The 21,405-nt window shown below is 44.4% G+C and overlaps 1 protein-coding gene across 2 annotated transcripts in view; it reads left to right on the forward strand.

Moving 5' to 3' along the window:
• Positions 1 to 1,757: 1,757 nt before the first annotated feature.
• Positions 1,758 to 21,405, forward strand: part of CACUL1 (CDK2 associated cullin domain 1) — a 65,334-nt gene continuing 45,686 nt past the window's right edge. For both annotated transcript variants that reach the window (XM_064144278.1, XM_064144279.1), the window contains exons 1-3: positions 1,758 to 2,256; positions 9,828 to 9,954; positions 15,918 to 16,020. In XM_064144278.1, coding sequence (XP_064000348.1) covers positions 1,953 to 2,256; positions 9,828 to 9,954; positions 15,918 to 16,020 — 534 coding nt within the window. In that variant the 5' untranslated portion in view covers positions 1,758 to 1,952. The remainder of the gene's footprint in view (positions 2,257 to 9,827; positions 9,955 to 15,917; positions 16,021 to 21,405) is intronic.

Here is a 21,405-nt window from a genome sequence, read left to right on the forward strand (position 1 = left end):
GTGCAGAGCAGAGGGGCAGGATCACTTCCCTTGCGCTGCTGCGCACACTGCTCTTGCTGCAGCTCAGAAAATGCAGAGGGCTGGATATCGGTGTGAACTGTGAAGTGTTCACAGTGTGATGCTTTACATCCAAGATAAACACTGTTCAATCACAAACAAGAGAAAAAAAATGCAGTAATGGCAAATTATTTTCACCACTTAACCCTTATCAAAGCAACTTAAGACAGGCTTGCTCCACAGTGTGGTGACACTGGTGGCATCTTCTGCTTTTATTAGACAGGGCAATTTTGTCTCATGCTAGGAAAAGAAATGGTGTGTTTCTGTCTGGAAAATGAACGACATGCTTTTCACTCTTCATGAGGCATTTCAGAAAGAAGGCAAGGCAGCTCTGGTCGTGTCACACCTTGAGAGCTGTGTCCAGTTCTGGGCTCCCCAATTCAAGAGAGATGTTGAGGTACCGGAACGTGTCCAGAGAAGGGTAATGAAGCTGGTGAGGGGCCTGGAACACAGCCCTGTGAGGAGTTGCTGAGGGGGCTTGGGTTATTTAGCCTGGAGAAGAGGAGGCTCAGGGCAGACTTCATTGCCGTCTACAACTACCTGAAGGGAGGTTGTAGCCAGGTAGAACCTCAGCCAGGTGTCTTCTGCCAGGCAACCAGCAACAGAAGAAGGGGACACAGTCTCAAGTAGTGCCAATGGAAGTATTGATACTAGGAGGAATTTCGTCACAGAGTGATTTGCCATTGGAATGGGCTGCCCAGGGAGGTGGTGGAGTCACCGTCCCTGGAGGTGTTCACGAAAAGCCTGGATGAGGCACTTAGTGCCATGGTCTGGTTGATCAGATGGGGCTGGGAGCTAGGTTGGTCTGGATAGTTTTGGAGGTCTCTTCCAACCTGTTTGATTCTAGGGTTAGGTTTCCATCTATGGTTGGTTGCTTCACTTTGCCAACAGCAAAAATTCACACCGTGGCAATTTATGTTCAGTGAAACTCTCACCGTTCACTTGCATTCCATTGCAGTAGGCAGATGTAAACCAAACTAAAACCTGCAGTAAGTGTACTTGCAGGCAGTTAGGCGTGTTTAAACCCAGGTTTGAACTGTGACACTGCTCACTGACAAGATAAGCGATTTAATAGACTGTTTTCGGAGGTTTTTTCCCCCCTCCATTAACTGGAGAAGCGCTGTAAAACTGCCACATGGTGCAGAAACTTTAGAGCTCACGAATCAAGCGTGGGAAGGACGGCACAAGCCCCACAGCCACGGGCACAGGACGGGAATCCTGCCGCGGCACAGCACACGTTCGCCCGCCCGGGCTCTGCTGCCTGCGGAGCCCTTCACCCGCTAGAGGGAGGTGTAGCTAAGGGGCCCGAGAGTCAGCGCAGTCCGCGGAGGGGACGGTGAACCCCAGCGCTGTCCCCTCAGCGCAGGGAGAAGCCAAACGCCAGACCTATTAACACCTCCGTTCCCAACTCAAAACTAAGCCCTGGGCTGCAGAGAGAGCGGGAAAGGCATTCCCTAAGCGCACTGTGCGCAGGTGCCGCCGCTCCAGCCAATCGCCGCTCCAGCCAATCGCCCCTCGGCCGCCACTCCAGCCAATCGCCGCTCCAGCCAATCGCGCCTCGGCCGCCGCGCCAGCCAATCGCCGCTCCAGCCAATCGCCCCTCGGCCGCCGCGCCAGCCAATCGCCGCTCCAGCCAATCGCCGCTCCACAGAGCCGACTACAGTCCCCGCCATGCCCCGCGGCGCGCCGGTTCCCGGCCCTGCCTGCCGTGTTCCGTCTGTCGCAAAGTGTCGCGGCTGCGCCGCCGGAGCTTGGGCTGCCGGCCGTGGGCCGCTGCCTGGAGCCGAGCCGCGGCCAGCCCCGCCGGGCGGCGAGCGGCCTTCATGGGCGCCGGGCGGTGATCCCCCAGCCCTGCCCTGCCTCGTCCCGTCCCTCCCGCCGCGCCGACAGCCGTCATGGAGGAGGAGAGCATGGAGGAAGAGGGCGGCGGTGGCTGCGAGGCCATGATGGACGACCAGAACCACAACAACTGGGGTGCCGGCGGTTACGGGCGGCACCTGCTGGGCCCTGTCGCGGCTCCTCTCGGTGACCGTCTCCTGCGTAGCCCCGCCGCTGCGTCTTCGTCTGAGCCGGAGCTCCCTGTGGTGCCTGAGGCCAACGGCGTGCTGCGAGGGTGTGAGCCGGCGAGCGTCGCAGGCAAAGGGGGAGCAGGAGCTATCGCTGCCGCCATCAATATTAACGCCTCGACCTCCAAGTTCCGTGAGTGACCGCTCTGCCCCTCCTCCTTGGGGGCCTCGGGCACGTGGGGGTGTTTGTCGCCCGGGTCTTCGCCCCTGGGCTCTGGCACCCTTCCTTCCTCATGCTGCACTCCTCTTCAGCTTGCTTCTCCTGAGCCCTGTGACTGTGCTTAAGTCGCTCCTGCAACAAGTGGCTTACGTAGGTCTTGGCCTAGGAGGCTTCTCGAAGCGAAATCAAATGGGTTAAGGTGGCTTTGGAAGCAGAAGCATGCACACACCTCCCCTTCTGCTGCCGCTTTCCAGTCACGCCAGAGTGACCTGGTAGGTCCGGCCGTAGCACTGAGAGAGTGAGTACAGGACTTGGAGCTGTACAGAGGCACTGTTGCTGTTCCTGAAACTTTTAGCTCAGGTGATGCTTTCCTGAAGACTTTGTGTTAATGCCTGGAAAAAAAAAAACCCAAATGGCTCTGAGATCTGTTTGTGTGATCACGATGTGTCTGGAGGTCCTGGAAGGGACATATGTCTGTAAAGGTCTGGGGAGAGCAACTGGAGATGGATTTAGTCCCTAAAACCCATTGTGGCTCCAGAACATCTTTTATAACTTTTATGCATACGTTTTTTTTAAGTGCTTTTTTTGCTGAGGAAAGGTTTTTTGCTGATCACTTCAGTTCTGCTTTTACTTCCAGAAGTCACACCCCTGTTTCTCTAACAGCTGTCAGAGAACATGGATTTGGCTGCTTAAAAGTTTTCTTGGAAGTGTAACCATCCAACTGTCGTGATGAAATTCTCATGGGAAACACATCTTTCTTTCCTTTGTTTCTCTCCTTTCTCCAGTGTTTAACTCACCTGTCCAGCTCCCTGCTTCTCAGGTAGCCTGAGTTTCGTGGCTCTAGGCACGTTGCCAAGGCTGACTGCATTGAAGTTGAGGCTCCCAGACTCCATGAGATCTCTGGCTCTCTGCCTGCCTTGCATGTCAGGGCTCCAGGTACCTCGAGGTGGCTTGTAAATGCCTGAGAACAGCTGAAACAAAGTGTCGTTTGGTCTTGCTCTAAACTGAGTTTACAAACTCTCAAGCCAGAAATGTAGACTATCAGTTTTTCCTTTCCTTTCAAATGTAAAATGATTTTTCAGATTAGCTCTTCCTCATGTGGTGTGGTGACTTTTCAGCTAGTGGACAATTTCTGTCTGAGGGGGAGAAGAAGCAACTGTGTATGGTTTTGCTGAGGGTGTGGCTGTTGAGTTCTTGTTTTCACTTCTCCAGCTTCAGTATTGTAACACAGTATCTGCCTTGCTGATGTTATGTCTTGTTTTAAAGAAAATTAAAGTTCCTTTAAAATACAGAGATCCTTAAGTCTGTTAGACACTTTCTACAGCTTTGTGTTGTGAGTAGTGTTGTTGGTGTGTGCAAGTAGAAGTTGTCCAGCATGGAGTGAGAGAGTATAGGAACTGAGTTGGGATCCTGCCCATTCTAAACACATCTATGACAGGGAATCTTTTAATTCCTCAAGTAAATGTCAATGTGTAGAAAAGGAGAGAAAGGTCACTTTCCATCTAAATGTAGAATGGAAAGGAAGGCAGTGTGCTAGATCCTCTCCTGCCTGTTCTGTCTGCAATGGCAGAATGTAGGTAGAGAAGCTAATTAATTCTCTGTCCTAAGCTTGACAGGGGTGTTGTCTGTTCTTGACTGCATGAAGAACTTGCAGTTGAGTCAGCAAGGACTCATGCTTGCCTTACTTCATGATGCAGAGGCTTAGTCTTAGGCAGTTTGTCCTGCTGGTGACCTTAAAAAATGTAGGTGACTTACAGTTTCCAGTGATCTTGTGATAAATTGGAATGCCTCTGACATTCAAATAGGTCTCTTCCTCTTGACTCTTTCCTCAAACCCAAAAAATCCAGTGTCTGTGTTCCAGTAAATCCAGTGTCTGTGTCCCAGTCCATAATTACTTGCAGCATCTTGGCTTTGTTCACATTTGTAATTGCAGGCTGAAGCAGTTTGGTGAGCCTTTTTCAGTCTAATTTATCTGACAGAAGAATAGAAGAAGGTTAAATGAAGACTCTATATAATCTTTTGAAAGTGCACATCCAGTTCTTCTTCCTTGAGATTTGCTGATACCAAGAACTAAAATCAAGTAAAATAATGCTTTAAGCAAAACTCTTCCATAGTAGTAATTGGAGCATAGCTCAGTTGTGGTGAATGTTTAAGGGTTTTTCATGCTTTCCAAGCAAGGATGGTTCTAAATGTTTTTAATCCCATTCAGGATGGGCACATGCTTGCCAGCGTTGGCATGGCCATGAAATTTATTGTCTGCCCTGTTTCATGAGGTGTTCTGGTACCATGTATGTGCGCTGCTGTGTAGGCATGTTTTTCAGGAGGAAAAAGTTCAACCTTGCTTTTGCTAAACCGATCTTAACACAGACTGAGAAACATGTAATAAAAATAGAAGAGAATCAAAAGCAACTATAGGGCAGGCTCATTGACTTGTTAATGTATGCTAGGATGTGTCAGGCATGGGATAGAGCAAAATCTGTGCTGTAAACGTGCCAAGAAAAAGGAAAGCACCAAGCCACAATGACAGCTACAAGTCTCAGACATCTGCTTGGAGAGTTTATACACTAGAACAAAATATTTTTGGATTGCTGGGTGCCAGTGAAGAAGTAAAGTTTCATATATGCCACTTTTTGAGATGAAGTAAAGCTCCTGAAAGATGCCCAGGTGTTTTCTCTGATTTCTTTTTCTTGGCAGACATTGGTCTGACTGCTTCCTTGGCAGCAGCTTAGATTACTTGTCTTGCTCTGTCCTCAGCTTTTTTAGCTATAGTTGAATAAGAAACATCCTCCTTTTATGTGAAGATAGTAGATGCTTTGTGTGGTTAAATTGTCTTTTCTAAACAGCAATAACAGTTATCAGTGGCTTTATTTTTAAAAATTCCTATTTTATTCTGCACTTTCTGTGCCTGTTGCTATTCCAACATGGCCTTTTTTTTTGAGTTTGTTTCTAAGTTCTTGTCAGCTTCCTGGGTAAATTGGACCTTTTGGTTTTGCTGTTTAAAAATACCCCAACTTCTCCCCCCCCTCCCCCTTTTGATTGAAATGGACATCAAAGAAGTTTGGAGCAGGCTCTTGTTTCAATTATGACTATGGTACTGAAGTATCTAGGTTATGATGTGAAGCTCTTGTATATTCTTTTTCATTGCTGTATTTGACTTTGAACAGTTTTTCAGCCTTTCTGTATATAGAAAAGCAGAGAACTTCACTTGCAAAGTCTTTAATAATTTACTGTAAAATACTGGCTTCCTTTCCATTTGATCATTTGTCTCCCAGCCCCACCCTAAACTTGGTGCAGTTGGATAAAATCCATGCATTCTAGCGTGACTTTTTCACAGAATGTATGTGGTGCTTCCCAGAAACTTACTAAATTTCAATGGCAGTTATTTAGTATGACTCTTAACCTTGTGATTTGGAAATGGAGCTTGTTGAACAAGCCCTTAGAAACCCTGAATACTTAATGTGAGGATAAATATTTAAGAATGAATTCCTGAGAAGGAAGGAAGAAGTTAAAGAAGTTTCCAAAAGGGCAGTTTGTCTTTCTAAGGATTGGTGTGCTTCCTTTCCTTCCTAGTCTTGAGATTCTTGCAGAGTTAGATTTGGAGGGTGCTGCTTTAAGTTGTCCTTTGCTTTTGGTGTGTGCAAGCCCTGCCAGACAAAAAGGACCTTTATATCTTGTGAGAGTAATTACAAATTTGAAGTAATTTGTTTTCTGCACTAAAAGAACAAAAATAGTGATCAGTTTGTAATCTTTGGACTCTCAACTGTATAAATATTATGGTTGGCTTAGTTTCAGCACTGAAGTGTGGCAGTCAAATGAAACAATACTTGTAAGAGCCTTTTGAATGAAAATGAGGCCATTCCAGAATGTTACTTTGAACTCACTGGTGTTTACTGTGCAAGTCTCCCAGGTCTGTTCTAAAAGCATTTTGTCCTTCACCTGTGCAGCACTTCTGATGTGCAGCCCTTCCTGTCTGCTGCTGCCTGCTCTTTCCATATTATAGAAAAAACCAAATCATAAATTGACATCTCAGCAGCCTGTTAAAGCATTATTTTGCAGCGTCCTTGATTCTTACTTGACTCTTTTCTTTGAAATGAACAGAGCTCATTGAATGTGTTAAACCAGTTGTGGGTGTGATTATACATTGAAATTTAAAATCCAGCCTTGGTCTGATGTTTTTGCTGACTTCAGTTTAATGTTTTCTGTGGAGTGTAGTGCTTTTGTGGAGACTCAGCCTTTTGATGGGGAACAAAGTGAAATAAAATGCTCCAATTTTGCTGCTGACTGTAAATAGTGAAGCTACTATGTGGAAGTTGCTCTTGAGTATATCTGCTTGGAGCCTGGACTCTGTAAGGGATGGGAACTCAAGCAAGTCCTTGCAAGACAGATGAGTAAAGGGTAAATTTACAGTCAGGCAGGTGCTGTGCTGTTCCTTATTGCATTGATACGCTTACATCATGGAGCTGACTTGCCTTAACTTACGTCCTGGCAGTTGTATACCTGGGCCTTGTAACCTTTATCAGCTTGTTAGCAAATAGCACTTTCAGATTGCAGGCTAGAGTGTTGGGATAGTAGTAGTGACTTGTTTACTTATCAGGTGCTTACTAGGTTAACTAGATCTGTTTCTTTAACAGATAAGGATGTGCAAGGTGAGTGCCAAGAGGCTGGAGCCATGCTCAACTCGGTGATGCCCAATGACAGCACAAGGGGCAATGGGTGGAAGCTGAGGCATAGGAAGTTTTTAAATATGAGAAAGAATGTTTTCACTGTGAGGGTGACAGAACCCTGGAACAGGCTGCCCAGGGAGATTGTAGAGCCTCCCTCTCTGGAGATATTCAAGACCTGCCTGTGTGTGTTCATGTGTGATCGGGTCTGGATGAGTTTTTGAAGTCCCTTCCAGCCTCTGACCTCTGTGATTCCATGACATGATCTACTGCAGAAGCCATCAGGATTACAAGTTGTTTCAGGCTTTATAAATAGCACTGTTTTTAAAAGTTACTGTAACCTACAGTACAGGAGGTTCCACCTCAACACGAGGAAGAACTTCTTTAAGAGTCACAGTGCACTGAAACAGGCTCACCAGAGAGGTTGTGGAGTCTTCTCTTCTGGAGACTTTCAAGGCCTGTCTGGCTGTGTTCCTGTGTGATCTGCACTAAATTTTGTTCCTGCTCTGGCAGGGGGTTTGAACTCAATGGTCTCTGGAGGTCCCTTCCAACCCCTAACATCCTGTGATCCTGTGACATAAAGCAGTGAGTCACAGGCTAGTTGGGTGAACTTAGCAAGGTTTCTGTCTGAAATAACCTAAAAACTCCCACACAACAGGAGTCTGTAATAGCTGCTCTTGTGGAGACCATTCAGACACTCTCTCGTTTCTCACTTGATTTCATTCTCTTTATACTCTTACTTTTCTCATGAACACTGCTAACTGCTGTGCCTAGAATTGTTCTTCATAATGCTGCCAAAAGTGACTTACTCATCTCCTTTGAAATCATCCTGAAAACAGTATCTCAGAAATCTTGCTTTTCAAACCCAGCAGTCACTTTGCATCTACACTTGTGTTTCAAATGCAAGCCTAATCAAAGTACTTCTTTTTAGTGCAGTTGTTTGGAGTCGAAATTATCTTTGTTTCTATTCCATGTAGCCCAAACTGATACATGGAATTCACAAGATGAGATGAATTTAAGTTTCCTGGGTTGGATAGTTTTGCTATGAAGTATGGCCTGTTCTGTTAGTTTCTGTTAGGTTTTGTTTTGATTGGGTACTGTGGAGCTAAAGTGATGTCACAAGCCAGCCAAGGTGTGACAGAGTAAGGTGCCAACCTTTCTACTCTGGCTGCTCTTGGAACTGAGCCAGGTATGATCAGTTCAGAAATCCTTCCTGGAAAAAAGCAAGAGTAAAGCTTCTGTTTGTCTGTGAGTGGCTTGAGCAAGAGAGTGCAGCTGGGAAGCTCAGGAGGAAAATCAGGGAGTGATAGGGAGGGCTAATTAGAATGTGTCCTGTCCTTTCCTGTGTTGGTCCTTATCTGAAGAAGCAGTGTTGTTGTGCATGCTAGAGGGGGACTGTAACACAATCCTAAAGTGTTGCCCAGGATCTTAACTGCAGTGAAAGAAGAGGGAATTATATCAGTTTTAAGAGCCAAGGAAGCAGCTGGGCTCATCTGAGTTCTGTGAATTGGTGTATCTACTGGGGAGGAAGATTCCAAAAACTACCCCTTGGCCAAAGTGTGGTTATCTGGCACATAAGGACCCACTGCTCTTTGTTGTTTCAGGGCTCCCACAAAGCTGTGCAGTTCAATAATCTGAACTATTATTGTCATGGTAGAACTCTAGCTCTGACGGACGTGGTGCGAGGTGTTCCTGCCCATGGTGGGAGGTGGGAACTAGATGATCCATGAGGTCCCTTCCAACCTAAACCATTCTGTAACTCCCAGGAGTGAGTTTGGCTCTCCCTCTGCTACTTAAATTGGAAAACTTTCTCATTTTTAAATTTTTGTTTTCTGTTTCCCCAAGCAGTGCTACAGGCTGGGGACAGAGTGGCTGAGAGCAGCCAGGCAGAGAGGGACCTGGGGGTGCTGGTAGAGAGTAGCTGAAGATGAGGCAGCAGTGTGCCCAGGTGGCCAAGAGAGCCAATGGCATCCTGGCCTGGCTCAGGAACAGTGTGGCCAGCAGGACAAGGGAGGTTATTCTGCCCCTGTACTCAATACTGGTCAGGCCACACCTTGAGTGCTGTGTCCAGTTCTGGGCCCCTCAATTCAAGAGAGATTTTGATGTATTGGAAGGTGTCCAGAGAAGGGCAACAAAGCTGGTGAGGGGCCTGGAACACAAAGCCTATGAGGAGAGGCTGAGGGAGCTGGGGGTGTTTAGCCTGGAGAAGAGGAGGCTCAGGGGTGACCTCACTGCTCTCTACAACTGCCTGAAGGAAGATTGTAGCCAGGTGGGGTTGGTCTCTTCTGCCAGGCAACCAGCAACAGAAGAAGAGGACACAGTCCCAGGTTGTGCCAGGGGAGGTTTAGGCTGGATGTTAGGAGGAAACTCTTCCCAGAGAGAGTGATTGGCATTGGAATGGGCTGCCTAGGCAGGTGGTGGAGTCCCCATCCCTGGAGGTGTTCAAGAGGGGACTGGATGAGACACTTAGTGCCATGGTCTAGTTGATTAGTAGTAGTGCCATGGTGTAGGGCTGGGTGCTAGGTTGGATTGGATGATCTTGGAGGTCTCTTCCAACCTGGTTGATTCTATGATTATTAAAAAGGTACAAATTTAAGTCTGTGCTTCAGTTTTAGATGAAGTTACCTTAGCAGAATTCATAGAGTGGTTTAGGTTGGAAGGCATCTCAAAGATCATCTAGTTCCAACTCCCAGCCATAGGTAGGAACACCTCCCACTAGAACAGGTTGCTCAAGGCCTCATTCAACCTAGTCTATTTCAAATCTTTAATTTTTGGCCAGCTTACTGCTGTGATCCAAAATTATGGACTGCTCACTTGCTTCTAAGGTTTTAGCTGAAGTTACTAAATAGAGTTTTGTTGTGTGTGTTCTTTTTTCCCTTGTAGTAATGAATGTTATAACAATTGAAGACTATAAGAGCACATATTGGCCAAAGCTGGACAGTGCCATAGATCAACTTTTGACTCAGAGTCCTGGTGACTACATCCCTATCTCCTATGAACAAATATACAGGTAAGGAATGTTGCTTTTCTTGTCAAGTTAAATGCTTGTTTTCTTTTGCAGCCTGTGCACATGCCATGTGTCATATTTGTGAGGAGGAAAGTGAGAAGTACAGTGTTGAGTGAATAATAGATATCCTATGTTAACAGGGATAGACGGTAAAGAATTCAAATGTGCAAGTGCTGAAACCATTAACACTAAGCTCCACCACAGTTCCTTAGTGTAGTGTGTTATATTGAAGCCTCAATATCCCTTGCCTCAAAGGAGATCAGACAGGCATGGTAGGTGTTTGACTTAATATTTGAAAAGGCTTTGTTGTCATGTCTAATAGGAACAAATTTGGTGCAGTGGAGGTGCAGAATTAAATATGAGCAATTAGTGCCAAAGTATTTCCATTTGTGTGTTTTGTACGAGGTAGATTTGGACTGATTTACCCTACTTCTGCATGTGCAGTTAAAGACTGCCTAAAGGACTGACACAAGGTTGAGTAAATCTCTTTTCTTGTCTAGAGAAAATTTAATTTTCACCTGGACCTGCAGTTTACTTTGCTTTAAGAGAGTCACACACCAGTGCTGCCCTTCAGACTAAGTTAGTGCACAAGAGTGGTGACAGCAGGGAATTTGCTTCAAAAGCTTACTTTTGCCCCAAAACAAAATGAGAAGGGTGTTAGAGACTTGCCAGTTTAAGTGATAGAACAAAAATCTTTAATCCATAAGTGCCATGCTCTCAAGTTTCTGGTCAGTAGGATGGAAACTGGGTAGCTGCTGCTGCATTTACTGGCCGAGATGGTGTTCAAACTACTGACCCTTGTCAGCAGCACAGCTAGTAGCACTGCTTCCTTGGGTTTATTTGCCATGGTGTTACACTGGCAGCTCAATCACTGATTACAGTTCTTAGGTGTTTTCATCTATGTCTCATTCACACTCACTCTTGGGGTCTTTATCTCTCCAGTTTGAAACTTTGGATTAGGAACAGGATCAATGAGCAGCAGATGTTCAGTCTTCCCTCTTAACTTCAGTAGAAACTTTAATATTACTCTTTTTCCTCCCCAAACTTGTGGAACTGCTGTTGTCAGGACTCTGACATCAGCTTGTGCTCAGTAATTGAGATGGTAAATTTGAATTGAGACACCTTTTACAGCTTTAGTAGTCAAAATCCTTTCCATAGCTTGAAATCCTCAATGTGCAAACAACCACCAGTAACAGTTAAGCCAACTACCATCCCTAGTAAAGAGTAGGTGTGCAAAATTACTGCTTTAATACCTGGAGTAGATCTACCTAGTTTAAAACTTGCAGATAACTGCAGTTTATCTTAGCCATCTTTTTACTCCTGGTAAGTTTTATTTGTCAAAGGAATAATGGATTTCAAGTTTCTGTTAGATAACCCCTACATGGCACTTGATTGGGTATTGTAATGTTGCACAGATGTCTATTGCATGTATTTAGGAAGACAAATGATTGCCTCGAGTTGCTAATGCCAGGTTTTAAACTGCCTGGGGATGTAAATTATCCTGACACAGCCTCTTTCAACCAGGACAAAGCTTTACTTTTTATTTTGGAGGACATTCCTCTTTCTCACTTGTAATCTACACAATATAAATTGAGGATAGAAGGAAAACTGCTTTTCTATTTTAGTGATGATGTTTGCTTGGAGGTGCTGCAGGAATTCTGTAGCAGACTTGAGGTTCTACTTGCCTAGGCTGTTTTGTTTAGTCTGAACTGGGCATAGTTTTTAGTGGGTCAGTTACATGTCCTTTACCTTTTTGTTATGGTAGTACAGAGCTGAAAGGAGTGTTCTTTTTGACCACCTTTTTCCTGACTGAAGGAATGAAGGCTTCCATAATATAAACTCAAAACCACTATATTTGACATGATCAGTGGTAACTGCAGGTCTCTGCTCCACAGCAATAAAAGTTGAGAGATGACTTAAAAGGAGTTGTGTGCAGATACTCACTATGGATCAGCTCACCCTTGAGGTATCAACGTGTGGTTAGTGACTGTTTTCATCCTCAAGTCCAAAGCCTGCCTGTGCATAGTCACTTCCTATTAAAAAGGTGAAATATTTTGACTGAGAGATGTGAAGGAGGCTCTGAGATAAGTCAAGTGTGGAAGGCTGGCAACATTACAGCTGCCTCCCAGGTACAATGTGATTAAATCATTGTTGTTCAAAACAACTTCTAGATCTCAGAGTCTCATTCCTCTCACTAAATGTTTAACCTTGGAGTCTGCTTGGGTTTTTTCTTAAGGTGTTTGGGACACACAAGCTGGTATTGTTCTTTTGGTGAGTAGCAAGGCAAGGATGATTTACAGAAACAGCCCACAGTCAGGAACTGAAAACAAGACCTGAAAACAGAAAGGGAACCTCTATGTAGAAGTGTCCAAATAAAAAGCAAACTGCATTGTCTCCTGGATAAAGCACTGGCTGGATAGCAGGGCCCAGAGAGTGGTGGTCAACAGAGTTAAATCCTGCTGGCGGCTGGACACTAGTGGTGTTTCTCAGGGATCTGTGTTGGGACCACTTCTTTTTAACATCTTTATTGATGACCTTGGATTCAGGCATAGAGAGTGTCAGTAGTAAGGTTTCAGGTGACACCAAGTTAGGTGGCAGTGTTGATTTGAATGAGGGTGGAAAGGCTCTGCAGAGAAACTTTGATAAGCTTAGATCTATGGGCCAAGTGTAATGGGATGAGTTTCAACAAGACCAGGTACCAGGTCCTGCACTTGAGTCATAACAACCCCTAGCAATGCTACAGGCTTGGGGCAGTGTGGCTGGAGAGCTGCTGGCAGAAAAGGACCTGGGGGTTGTAATAGACAGGAGCTGAATAGGAGCCAGCAATGTGCCCAGGTGGCCAAGAAGGCCAATGACATCCTGGCTTGGATTAAAAGTGCTGTGTCCAGCAGGAGCTGTCCTGATGATTGTCCCCTTGGACTCTGCTCTGGTGAGGCCACACCCTGAGAATTATGTTCGGTTTTGGTCACGGCAATACAAGCGAGATGTGGAGGGGCTGGAGTAGGTCTGGAGCAGGGCAATGAAGCTGGGGAAAGGCCTGGAGAGTAAATCTTATGAGTGACTGAGGGAGCTGGGGATGGTTAGTGTGAGGAAGAGGAGGCTGAGGGGAAATCTCATTGCTGTCTACAGCTACCTGAAGGGATGTTGTGGAGAGGTTGCTTCTGCTCTCTTCTCACAGGTAACTGGAGACAGAACAAGGGGCAATGGCCTCAAGGTGAGGCTGGGAAGGTTTAGATTGGACATTAGGAAAAGGTTTTTCCTGGAGTGAGTGGTCAGGGACTGGAATGAGCTGCCCAGGGAAGTGGTGGAGTCACCCATGCTGGATGTGTTTAAGGGTCATTTGGATGCGGTGCTTAGGGCTATGGTTTAAAGTGAATGTTGTAGAGTAGGGTTCTAGGTTGGACTTGGTGATCCTGAAGGTCTTTGCCAACCTGCATGTTTCTGTGATTCCATACCAAGATTGGTGTTTGATTGCAGAATGTGTTGCAGGAGGAGGTGTAGCAGTATTGTCTATCACACTAAGCAGAGCTGTACTTTAGAATGCTGCAGCTTAGTTCCATCACTGCAAATGAAGTGGTCAGCTTGGGGAAGTGGCTGTGTGCTGGTGAGCTGTGGAGCAGATAGATGTGGCTGTTTGCTGTGTTACCCAGCAGTAAGAGATTTTACTGGTTTGTAAGAGATCACAAAAATCAGTCTGGCTTTTCTTGTCACTGTTTCTCTCTTTGATTCAAACTAAATTGATATTTTCGCTATCACTTCATCAAACCAAACTATCTTGGCTTGTTCCAAAATAGGATCTGTTATTGGTAAATGTCATGTAAAAGAAACAGGATGACTTGGAATGTTGAGTCATGTCAGACTACAAATACTCACAGAATCACAGAGTGTTAGTTTGGAAGGGACCTTCAGGGATTGAGTCCAACAGAACTAATTTTAAAACATAATAGCATGAGAGTTGTAGGGCATCTTGTTTTTAAGAAATAGCCTGGCTTGTCAGATAAACACATTTGGTATTTTTGGGGAGTTTGAAGTTGTCAAAGGGAATAAATAAACTTATTAAAATTAATGGAAAAACTCTTAACTGTGGAGCCTTCATCCAGAAGGCTTTGAGAGTGCTGTCTTGGACCCTGAAGGCTTGCAGTCAGTGCCTGGCTTCTCACTTGCGTTAGAGAATTCCAGTAGCCTGTAGTCTGCAGTTGTTTTACTCATAAAATGGTCTGGGTTAAAGAGGACCTCCAAAGGTCAGCTACTCTAACTCCCTCTGCAGTCAACAGAGACATCCTCAACTAGAGGTGTCCAGAGAGGTGTTTGAGGTCCCATCCCTAGAGATAATCAAAATGAGGCTCAACAAGGCTCTGGGCAACCTGTTCCAGTGTCCCATTACTCTCATGGTGCAGAACTTTGTTTTTGACATCCAATCTGAATCTGCTCTGCTGTAGTTTGAAGCCATTGCCCCTTGTTCTATCACTACAGGCCTTTGCAAACAGTCTCTCTTAATTCTTCTTGCAGTCCATTTCAGCTACTGGCAGGCTTCTATTAGGTCTCCTTGAAGCCTCCTCTTTTTCAGGCTGAACAACCCCAGCTCACTTGAGCTATCCTATCATTCCACTTCTCCCTACAGAACTGTAATGTCATAATTCCCTAGCAGAGACATTGTTGTTGTGCCATAGCCTTAGGCTTTCCAGGACTATTAAACCTGCAGATTTCAAGTCTAGGATCTAGACCTTGCTGGACATAGTTTGTGTGTGTCCTGGGGAGCAGTCTCTGGCTTAAATTTACTCTTTGACACAACTACTCCACGTAGAGAGGCAGAATCACAGAAACATCCAGATTGGAAAAGCCCCTCAGGATCACCAAGTTCAACCTACAACCCTACTCTACAAGATTCATCTTAAGCCATATCCCCACACACCATGTCCAAACGACCCTTAAACACATCCAGGGTGGGTGACTCCACTTCCCTGGGCAGCTCATTCCAGTCCCTGACCACTCTCTCCAGGAAAAAAACTTTTCCTAATCCTCAATCTAAACCTCCCCAGCCTCATCTTGAGGCCATAAATGAGAGCAGAAGGAGAGTGGAACAGAACAGAAGCATGAGAAAGTGATCTGGCATAGCCAAAGTACCTTGCAAAGTCTTCTGTGTGCCTCTTGGTTTTTGTCATCTAGCTGTCATACTGCTGACTTATGATGGATGAAAACACTCAGGAGCATTGCAGGCTGCTTGGTACAGATAATGTTGGTGCTGGTCCTGATGATAACTGCTTTAATGTAACTTTTTGCTGAAAGTAGTACATGTATTTGTTATCAACAGTGGTAAATTTGTTGTCAATACATAAGCTTGTTTTTGCAGATCTATTCTATTGCAATGTGAGAGCAATAAAATGTTCTTAAACACAAAACACTGAAGACCAGAGTTAATACAGCCAAGCCTTGGAGTCTAGCATTAAAGCTTTGTTTTTCTCTGTTATCTTTGTTTACTGTGAAAACATAGGAGTTTCTAACAACTTAGATAACAAAGGATGGTGTTAACATGCTTGGGTCTATAATCATAGAACTTTTGCTATTCCTTTGTGAAATGCCAGCACAGTTGTGCTGTGATTTCTGTGACTGTCAGTCTTCTCCCCTTTTAGAAAGGGTTTTGACCTGCAATATGCATGTAGTCATTAAACACCATTATTTTAATGGAGGTTTCACACTGAAGAGGCAAAAGCCAGAATTAGGAGTCTGCTTTTCACAGAACTATCTTGGCTAAGTGCATTGTTAAGAGAACTTTTAGGGAGAGGGAATGGGATGGACACACTGAGGCCTCTAGGGGACCTCCAGGGCTGTATTTAAAAGTTCAGCAGTGATTAAGTTGATTATACTAGCCTTTTAAATTGAGACTTGAACAAAATGTTTTGAAGTCTGTTACCCATCATTGCAAACTGTTGTAAGTTCATTGTTTGTTCCTGTATTTGTTTCTGCAGTTGTGTGTATAAGTGTGTATGCCAGCAGCATTCGGAACAGATGTATAGTGACCTAATAAAAAAGATAACTAACCACTTAGAGAGAGTCTCAAAGGAGCTGCAGGTAAGAAGCTGCACAATCTAATTCTGTCTTTCCTGGAATCTGCTTTTATATTGGAGCAGCATGTAGCTGGCCCATGGAGGGGGATTCCCATTGAGACTGGTTTACACTACCTTACTAAATTGTGGTCTGATTCATTCACTAACCGACTGTCAGACAGAGTGCCAGCTACTAGATCCAATTGCATGGCACTGACTAGCCTTAGAGACCTGAACCTTGTGGGGAGCAGTGGCTAAATTTGAGTATGAAACAGAATGTAAGACTAGAGAGTGGGAAATCTGCAGTATAATATAGTAGGATGTAAACACTTCAGTCCAACATGATCTGAGCTCACGACTGATGTCTGTCATTGCTGTGTTGATCTATACAAACTGCATTGTGGTCCTTGTGCATCACAAGCTCTACAGAAGGGAACATCTGAAGGGAAGAAGTGAATTAAATATTGTGAACTGTGACTTGGGAATTGCTGCACAGGGAAGTTTTGTGCCACAGTTTATTCTGCATTTTTCTTGCCTATCTCTAGATGTCAGTGGTTTACAGCTGTCCTAATACAGTCTGCATATCCCTATCTGCATCGCATTTGTGCATCTGTGTTTGTTTTCCTGTGTGTTCCTTGTTGAAAATTTCTTTCAGGCTAGAATCTCCAGGCATGTTCTTGAAGTTGTCACTGCTGCAACAATACTGTTTTCATTTCTCTGCAGCTTTTTCCACTTCTGTAACTGATGTTTGAGTTCTATACTGACTTGCACATCCAGTACAGACACCAAATACAAACCCAAAACTACAGCAGTTCCTTCACTGCTTCTAACAGTTGATAACTTATCAGTCAAAAGCAGTCTTTTTGCTTTTGACTGCATCAAGTGCTTTTGGTTAGGTGGGAATTTCCATAAAATGTAGAGCATTTTTAGCACTCTGATGTCCTTCTTGCTTTGCTCTTGCCCCTTGTTGCTTTCCCTATAATGCAAAATAACCACTTTGCATCTTATGGGCTTAGTCTCTGGGGCAGTCTTTGGCTACAAAATATCTGGGTTGTCTTGAGCTAGATCCTTTTGCTGCTTTGAATTTTTTACCATTTCTCTATTTCATGTGAAATGACAGCTTCATTGCTTTGTAAAAATAGATTAGAGTAGATGGATGTGGTATTGAAAATAAAACCTTCCCTTAGTGCTGCTGAGGTGCTGCAGCCTGGACTTTTTTCTTCTGCTAGTGAGAACTACCAATCATTGCAGCTGGGCAGGTTTGGCCAGTTCCTCTGATACATCCCAGGGTAGTTTACTGCATTACTGTTCTTTGAATTTGGGAATACTCCCGATTATTTACTCTCTGGTAGTCCTTGATTCTTTTCCTCTAAAGTTTCCAAACTGAGGGAGCTGCATTTAAAGTTTCCTTTAGCTTGCCATGTGCATTTAATGCTTCTGCCTTAAAAACAAGGCTGCTGTCTGAGCATCAGCTGTTGAAAGAATAATCAAGACAACTATTTAATGCAATCTTTGTCTTGCAAAAGCTTCTTTACGTAGGCTAGACACACGTTGTGGCAGGTGGCAAGAGCTTTGTAATGCACTCAAAGATGGTATCGTGCTGTATTGCAGGGATTTCTCTCTGTTTTGGATGGTAGATCCATTTATTTTTTGAGCTAATTAGTGAAACACAGGCCTTGAAAATTGCCCTTTGAAAGAGACTGTTTTGAGTTGTAAAGTTTACTCTTAGAAATGACTTTGTTGCAGAAGATTTGATTATGCCTCTGCTTGTTTGCTCTTAATACATTTTGGTGGCAGTCGCTGAAGTTTCGTGTTGGAAATGTAGTGCTAGGTCTTTACCCTAGCAAAAACAGCAGATTAGTTTGTAACTGTTAGTCACTTGCAAGCTTCTTGTTCACACAGGCAAACAATAAAACACCCCCATATATGTGCAAATCCTTTTAATGCACTATATATGGTGTTTTGCTTTCTCTGACAAACTCATTCCACATGCCAATGATATTTATCTAATGCAGAGCTGTGTTGGATTGGCAAAGTGTGACTAGATCGGAGATAGTTTTGTTTTGTGGGTGTTTGGGTTTGTTTTCACATGCAGAGATGCAAATATAGCCCAATGTAAGCAAGAATGTTGATTTGTGTGAGAAAGCAGATGGTCATGAAAAGCGAAATGGCAGGCAAATGCAATGCCATATTCTGGGCAAGCCAAGAAACTCCTTTGCATAGAAGTGCAACAGTTTAATGGAGAGTGGGTTGCAGAATATCTGAGTGTATCCAACAAGCCAGAGCAAGCTGTTTCCTACAGGAACCACTCAGCAGCAGCAAAAACAGTCAAGTACCAAGTAGCAAAAAGTAGGAGCATTCCAAAGGATGGGTCAGATTTACCCCTGCATGGCCTTAGCCTGATTGGAGTTCTTATTCTCTGTGACATTCACTGCTGAAATTTCCTATGATACTGCACCCCTTTGCCCCCATGCTTAGCCCTCGGCTTGCCTGACCAGCTGGCTTCAGCTGAGGTCAGCAGAGTGGTGGGTGCCAGGTGTCTGCTGAGCCTCCTCTGGGGTCCCATGGTCACACAGGGATGTACATGTGCTTCCTGCTCATCCTCTCTGTGACTTTGTCTTCCCGACTGCAAGCCCCTTCGTATGGTGTTGACATTTGTTGCCACATGCTTGCCTGAAGGTCAGCTTCACAGGCTTTGTTTTTACCTAAAAACATTAATTTTTTTTCAGTGATGGCAAAAGCATGATAGGGGGACCTACAAGAAAGCTGGGGAGGGACTTTTGAGGATGTCAGGAAGTGATAGGACTGTGGGGAATGGCACCAAGCTAGAAATGGGTAGATTCAGCCTGGATGTTAGGAGGAAGTTCTTTCGCATTGGAATGATGAGATCCTGGTAGGGGGTTGCCCAGGGAGATGGTGGAAGCTTCATCCCTGGAGGTGTTTAAGGCCTGGGTGGATGAGGCTGTGGACAGGCTGGTGTAGTGAGGTGTCCCTGCCCATGCAGGGAGGTTGGAACTGGATGATCTTTGTGGTCCCTTTTAACCCCGACCGATTCTATGATCACGAAAATGTGAGTGGGATGATGTATTCTCTGCATGTCAGACATGAGTGGAAAGCAGTGAGCATTGCCTCCTGAGTAGTGGTACACTTAAATTACTTTAATTGCTTGTTATCAGACCATTAGGAATTTGGCTTGGGGCCTCCTGTATCCCCAGACATTTCTAACTCCTTACTATGTAAGTAAATGCTCCTCTCTTCAGGCTGAGTTACAGAAAGACTGAAAAGCAAGAAAGGCAGGCTTTTTAAAACCAGTTTCTCTGCAAAAGCAAGATGGAGCTTATACATATAGAGCTTCCACTAGTTGAGAGTTAAATTTCCCTAATTATGGAGTTGATCATAAGTTTGGATTTTTTTATGCTCTTAAAAAACAAACACCCAAAACAAACAAAAAACCCACTCTGAAAACCCAAACCAACCAAGTGAATGAAAACCAAAACTCTCCCAAAACCCCAAACAAAACCAAACCACAAATGAACATGTTGTCTTGAGGTCTGTAAAGCCTGCCCTATACAGATGATATATTTTTTTCCAAGGTACTTTATTTGGAAATGTTTCATTGGTAATGGCCATAACCCATTATGTTGTGGCTGAAAATAATGACAGCTGGTTTGGTGGCTGAGTGCTGAGTCACTCAGATGTGTGAGACAGAGTGGATACACAGGCATATGCTTTCAAATTAAATAGGGCTCTTTTCCAAGTGAATAAAGCTACCTTTGCATTGGGCACTGGTGTTTCTTCTGCCTTACCTTATTCACTCTGGTAAAGCAATTTAAAATCAAGTACTCCTCCTGTTACGCAGCTCTTCAGCAAAAGGCACTGGCAACTAATTTAAGCATTGACAATCAAAGTGCACTGGGATGTATGTTGAGCTGGCCCATGACAAAAGTAGCTGCTTTCTTTGTGCAAGTGCAATGGAATATTTTCATTTCAATTATAAGTCTTAATAACTGAGGTAGGAAGTGACTGAAGGATGAGAAGCAGGTCTTTGACGTTGCAACCTCTTTAGAATAAGGCGGAAAAAAAGGATCTGTTTTCTGTTTGTGTTGGTTTGGATTGTTGTGTGTTTGTTTTCTTTGTCTTGACCAGAAGCAGTTGAATTTGCTTGTTTGTTGAAGTTAAATGAGTATCAGTCTTTCTCTGACTGTAATAATAAACTGTAAAATATAAATATAAGATCTATCTATATAAATACATATCAACTGTAAAAATAAACACTGTCTTGCTTCTGCTGTTTCCATTTTAACTTGGGCAGAACAGTAGAGCTAAACCACTGCAATGTCATTTTAAAATTTCATCTGCAACAAAAGCATTGGATTAAATTTGGAGCCCACAGCTGGTTAACATGCCTCTGATCACTCTAGAGGGCTTGGAATGCTTCTCTGTCTTGAGATATCATAGAATCATAGAATGTCAGGGCCTGGAAGTGACCTCAAAAGATCATCCAGTCCAACCCCCTGCCAGAGCAGGATCACTCAGAGTAGATCACACTGGAATGCATGCAGATGGTTGTTGAATATCTCCAGAGAGTGAGGCTCCACAGCCTCCCTGGGCAGCCTGTTCCAGTGCTGTGTCACCCTCACAGAGTAAAAAAAATTCTACCTTGGATTCCCATGGAACCTGCTGTGCCTCAACTTCCACCCATTGCCCCTTGTCCTGTTGCTGGGCATCACTGAGAAGAGGCTGGCTCCATCCTCCTGGTACTCTCTCCTTACATCTTTATAAATATTAATCAGGTCACCTCTTAGTCTTCTCCTCTCCAAGCTAAAAAGCCCCAGCTGCCTCAGAATCTCATCATAAAGAAGATGTTCAACTTTCTTAATCATCTTTGTGGCTCTGTGCTGGACTCTCTCAAGCAGTCCTATGTCTTCCTTGAACTGGGAGGCCCAGAACTGGACACAATACTTCAGATGTGGCCTCACTGGGGCAGAGTAGAGGGGAGGGAGAACCTCTCTCGACCTACTAACCACAGCCCTTCTGATCCACCCCAGAATGGTATTGTCCTTCCTGGCCACAAGAGCATACTGCTGGCTCATGGCCATCTTTCATTTACTAGGACTCCCAAGTCCTTTTCCTCACTGCTCTACAACAGGTCAGTCCCAAACCTATACTGATCCCTGAGGTTGTTCTTTCCCAGGTGCATGAGTCTACACTTGCCCCTGTTGAACTTTATTAAATTTCTCCCTGCCCAACTCTCCAGCCTGTCTAAATCTCTCTGAATGGATGCATTTTTAAAAGTTAATATATATATATATATTTTATAATGGGCATGACTGAAGTGAACAGTTGCTGGTGTTGCTAGGTAATTAGCATGGCCCCCACACCTACAGATTTAGAGCTTTTCATAGAATCA

Source organism: Pogoniulus pusillus, chromosome 6, assembly GCF_015220805.1.
Source record: "Pogoniulus pusillus isolate bPogPus1 chromosome 6, bPogPus1.pri, whole genome shotgun sequence".
Lineage (NCBI taxonomy): Eukaryota > Metazoa > Chordata > Aves > Piciformes > Lybiidae > Pogoniulus > Pogoniulus pusillus.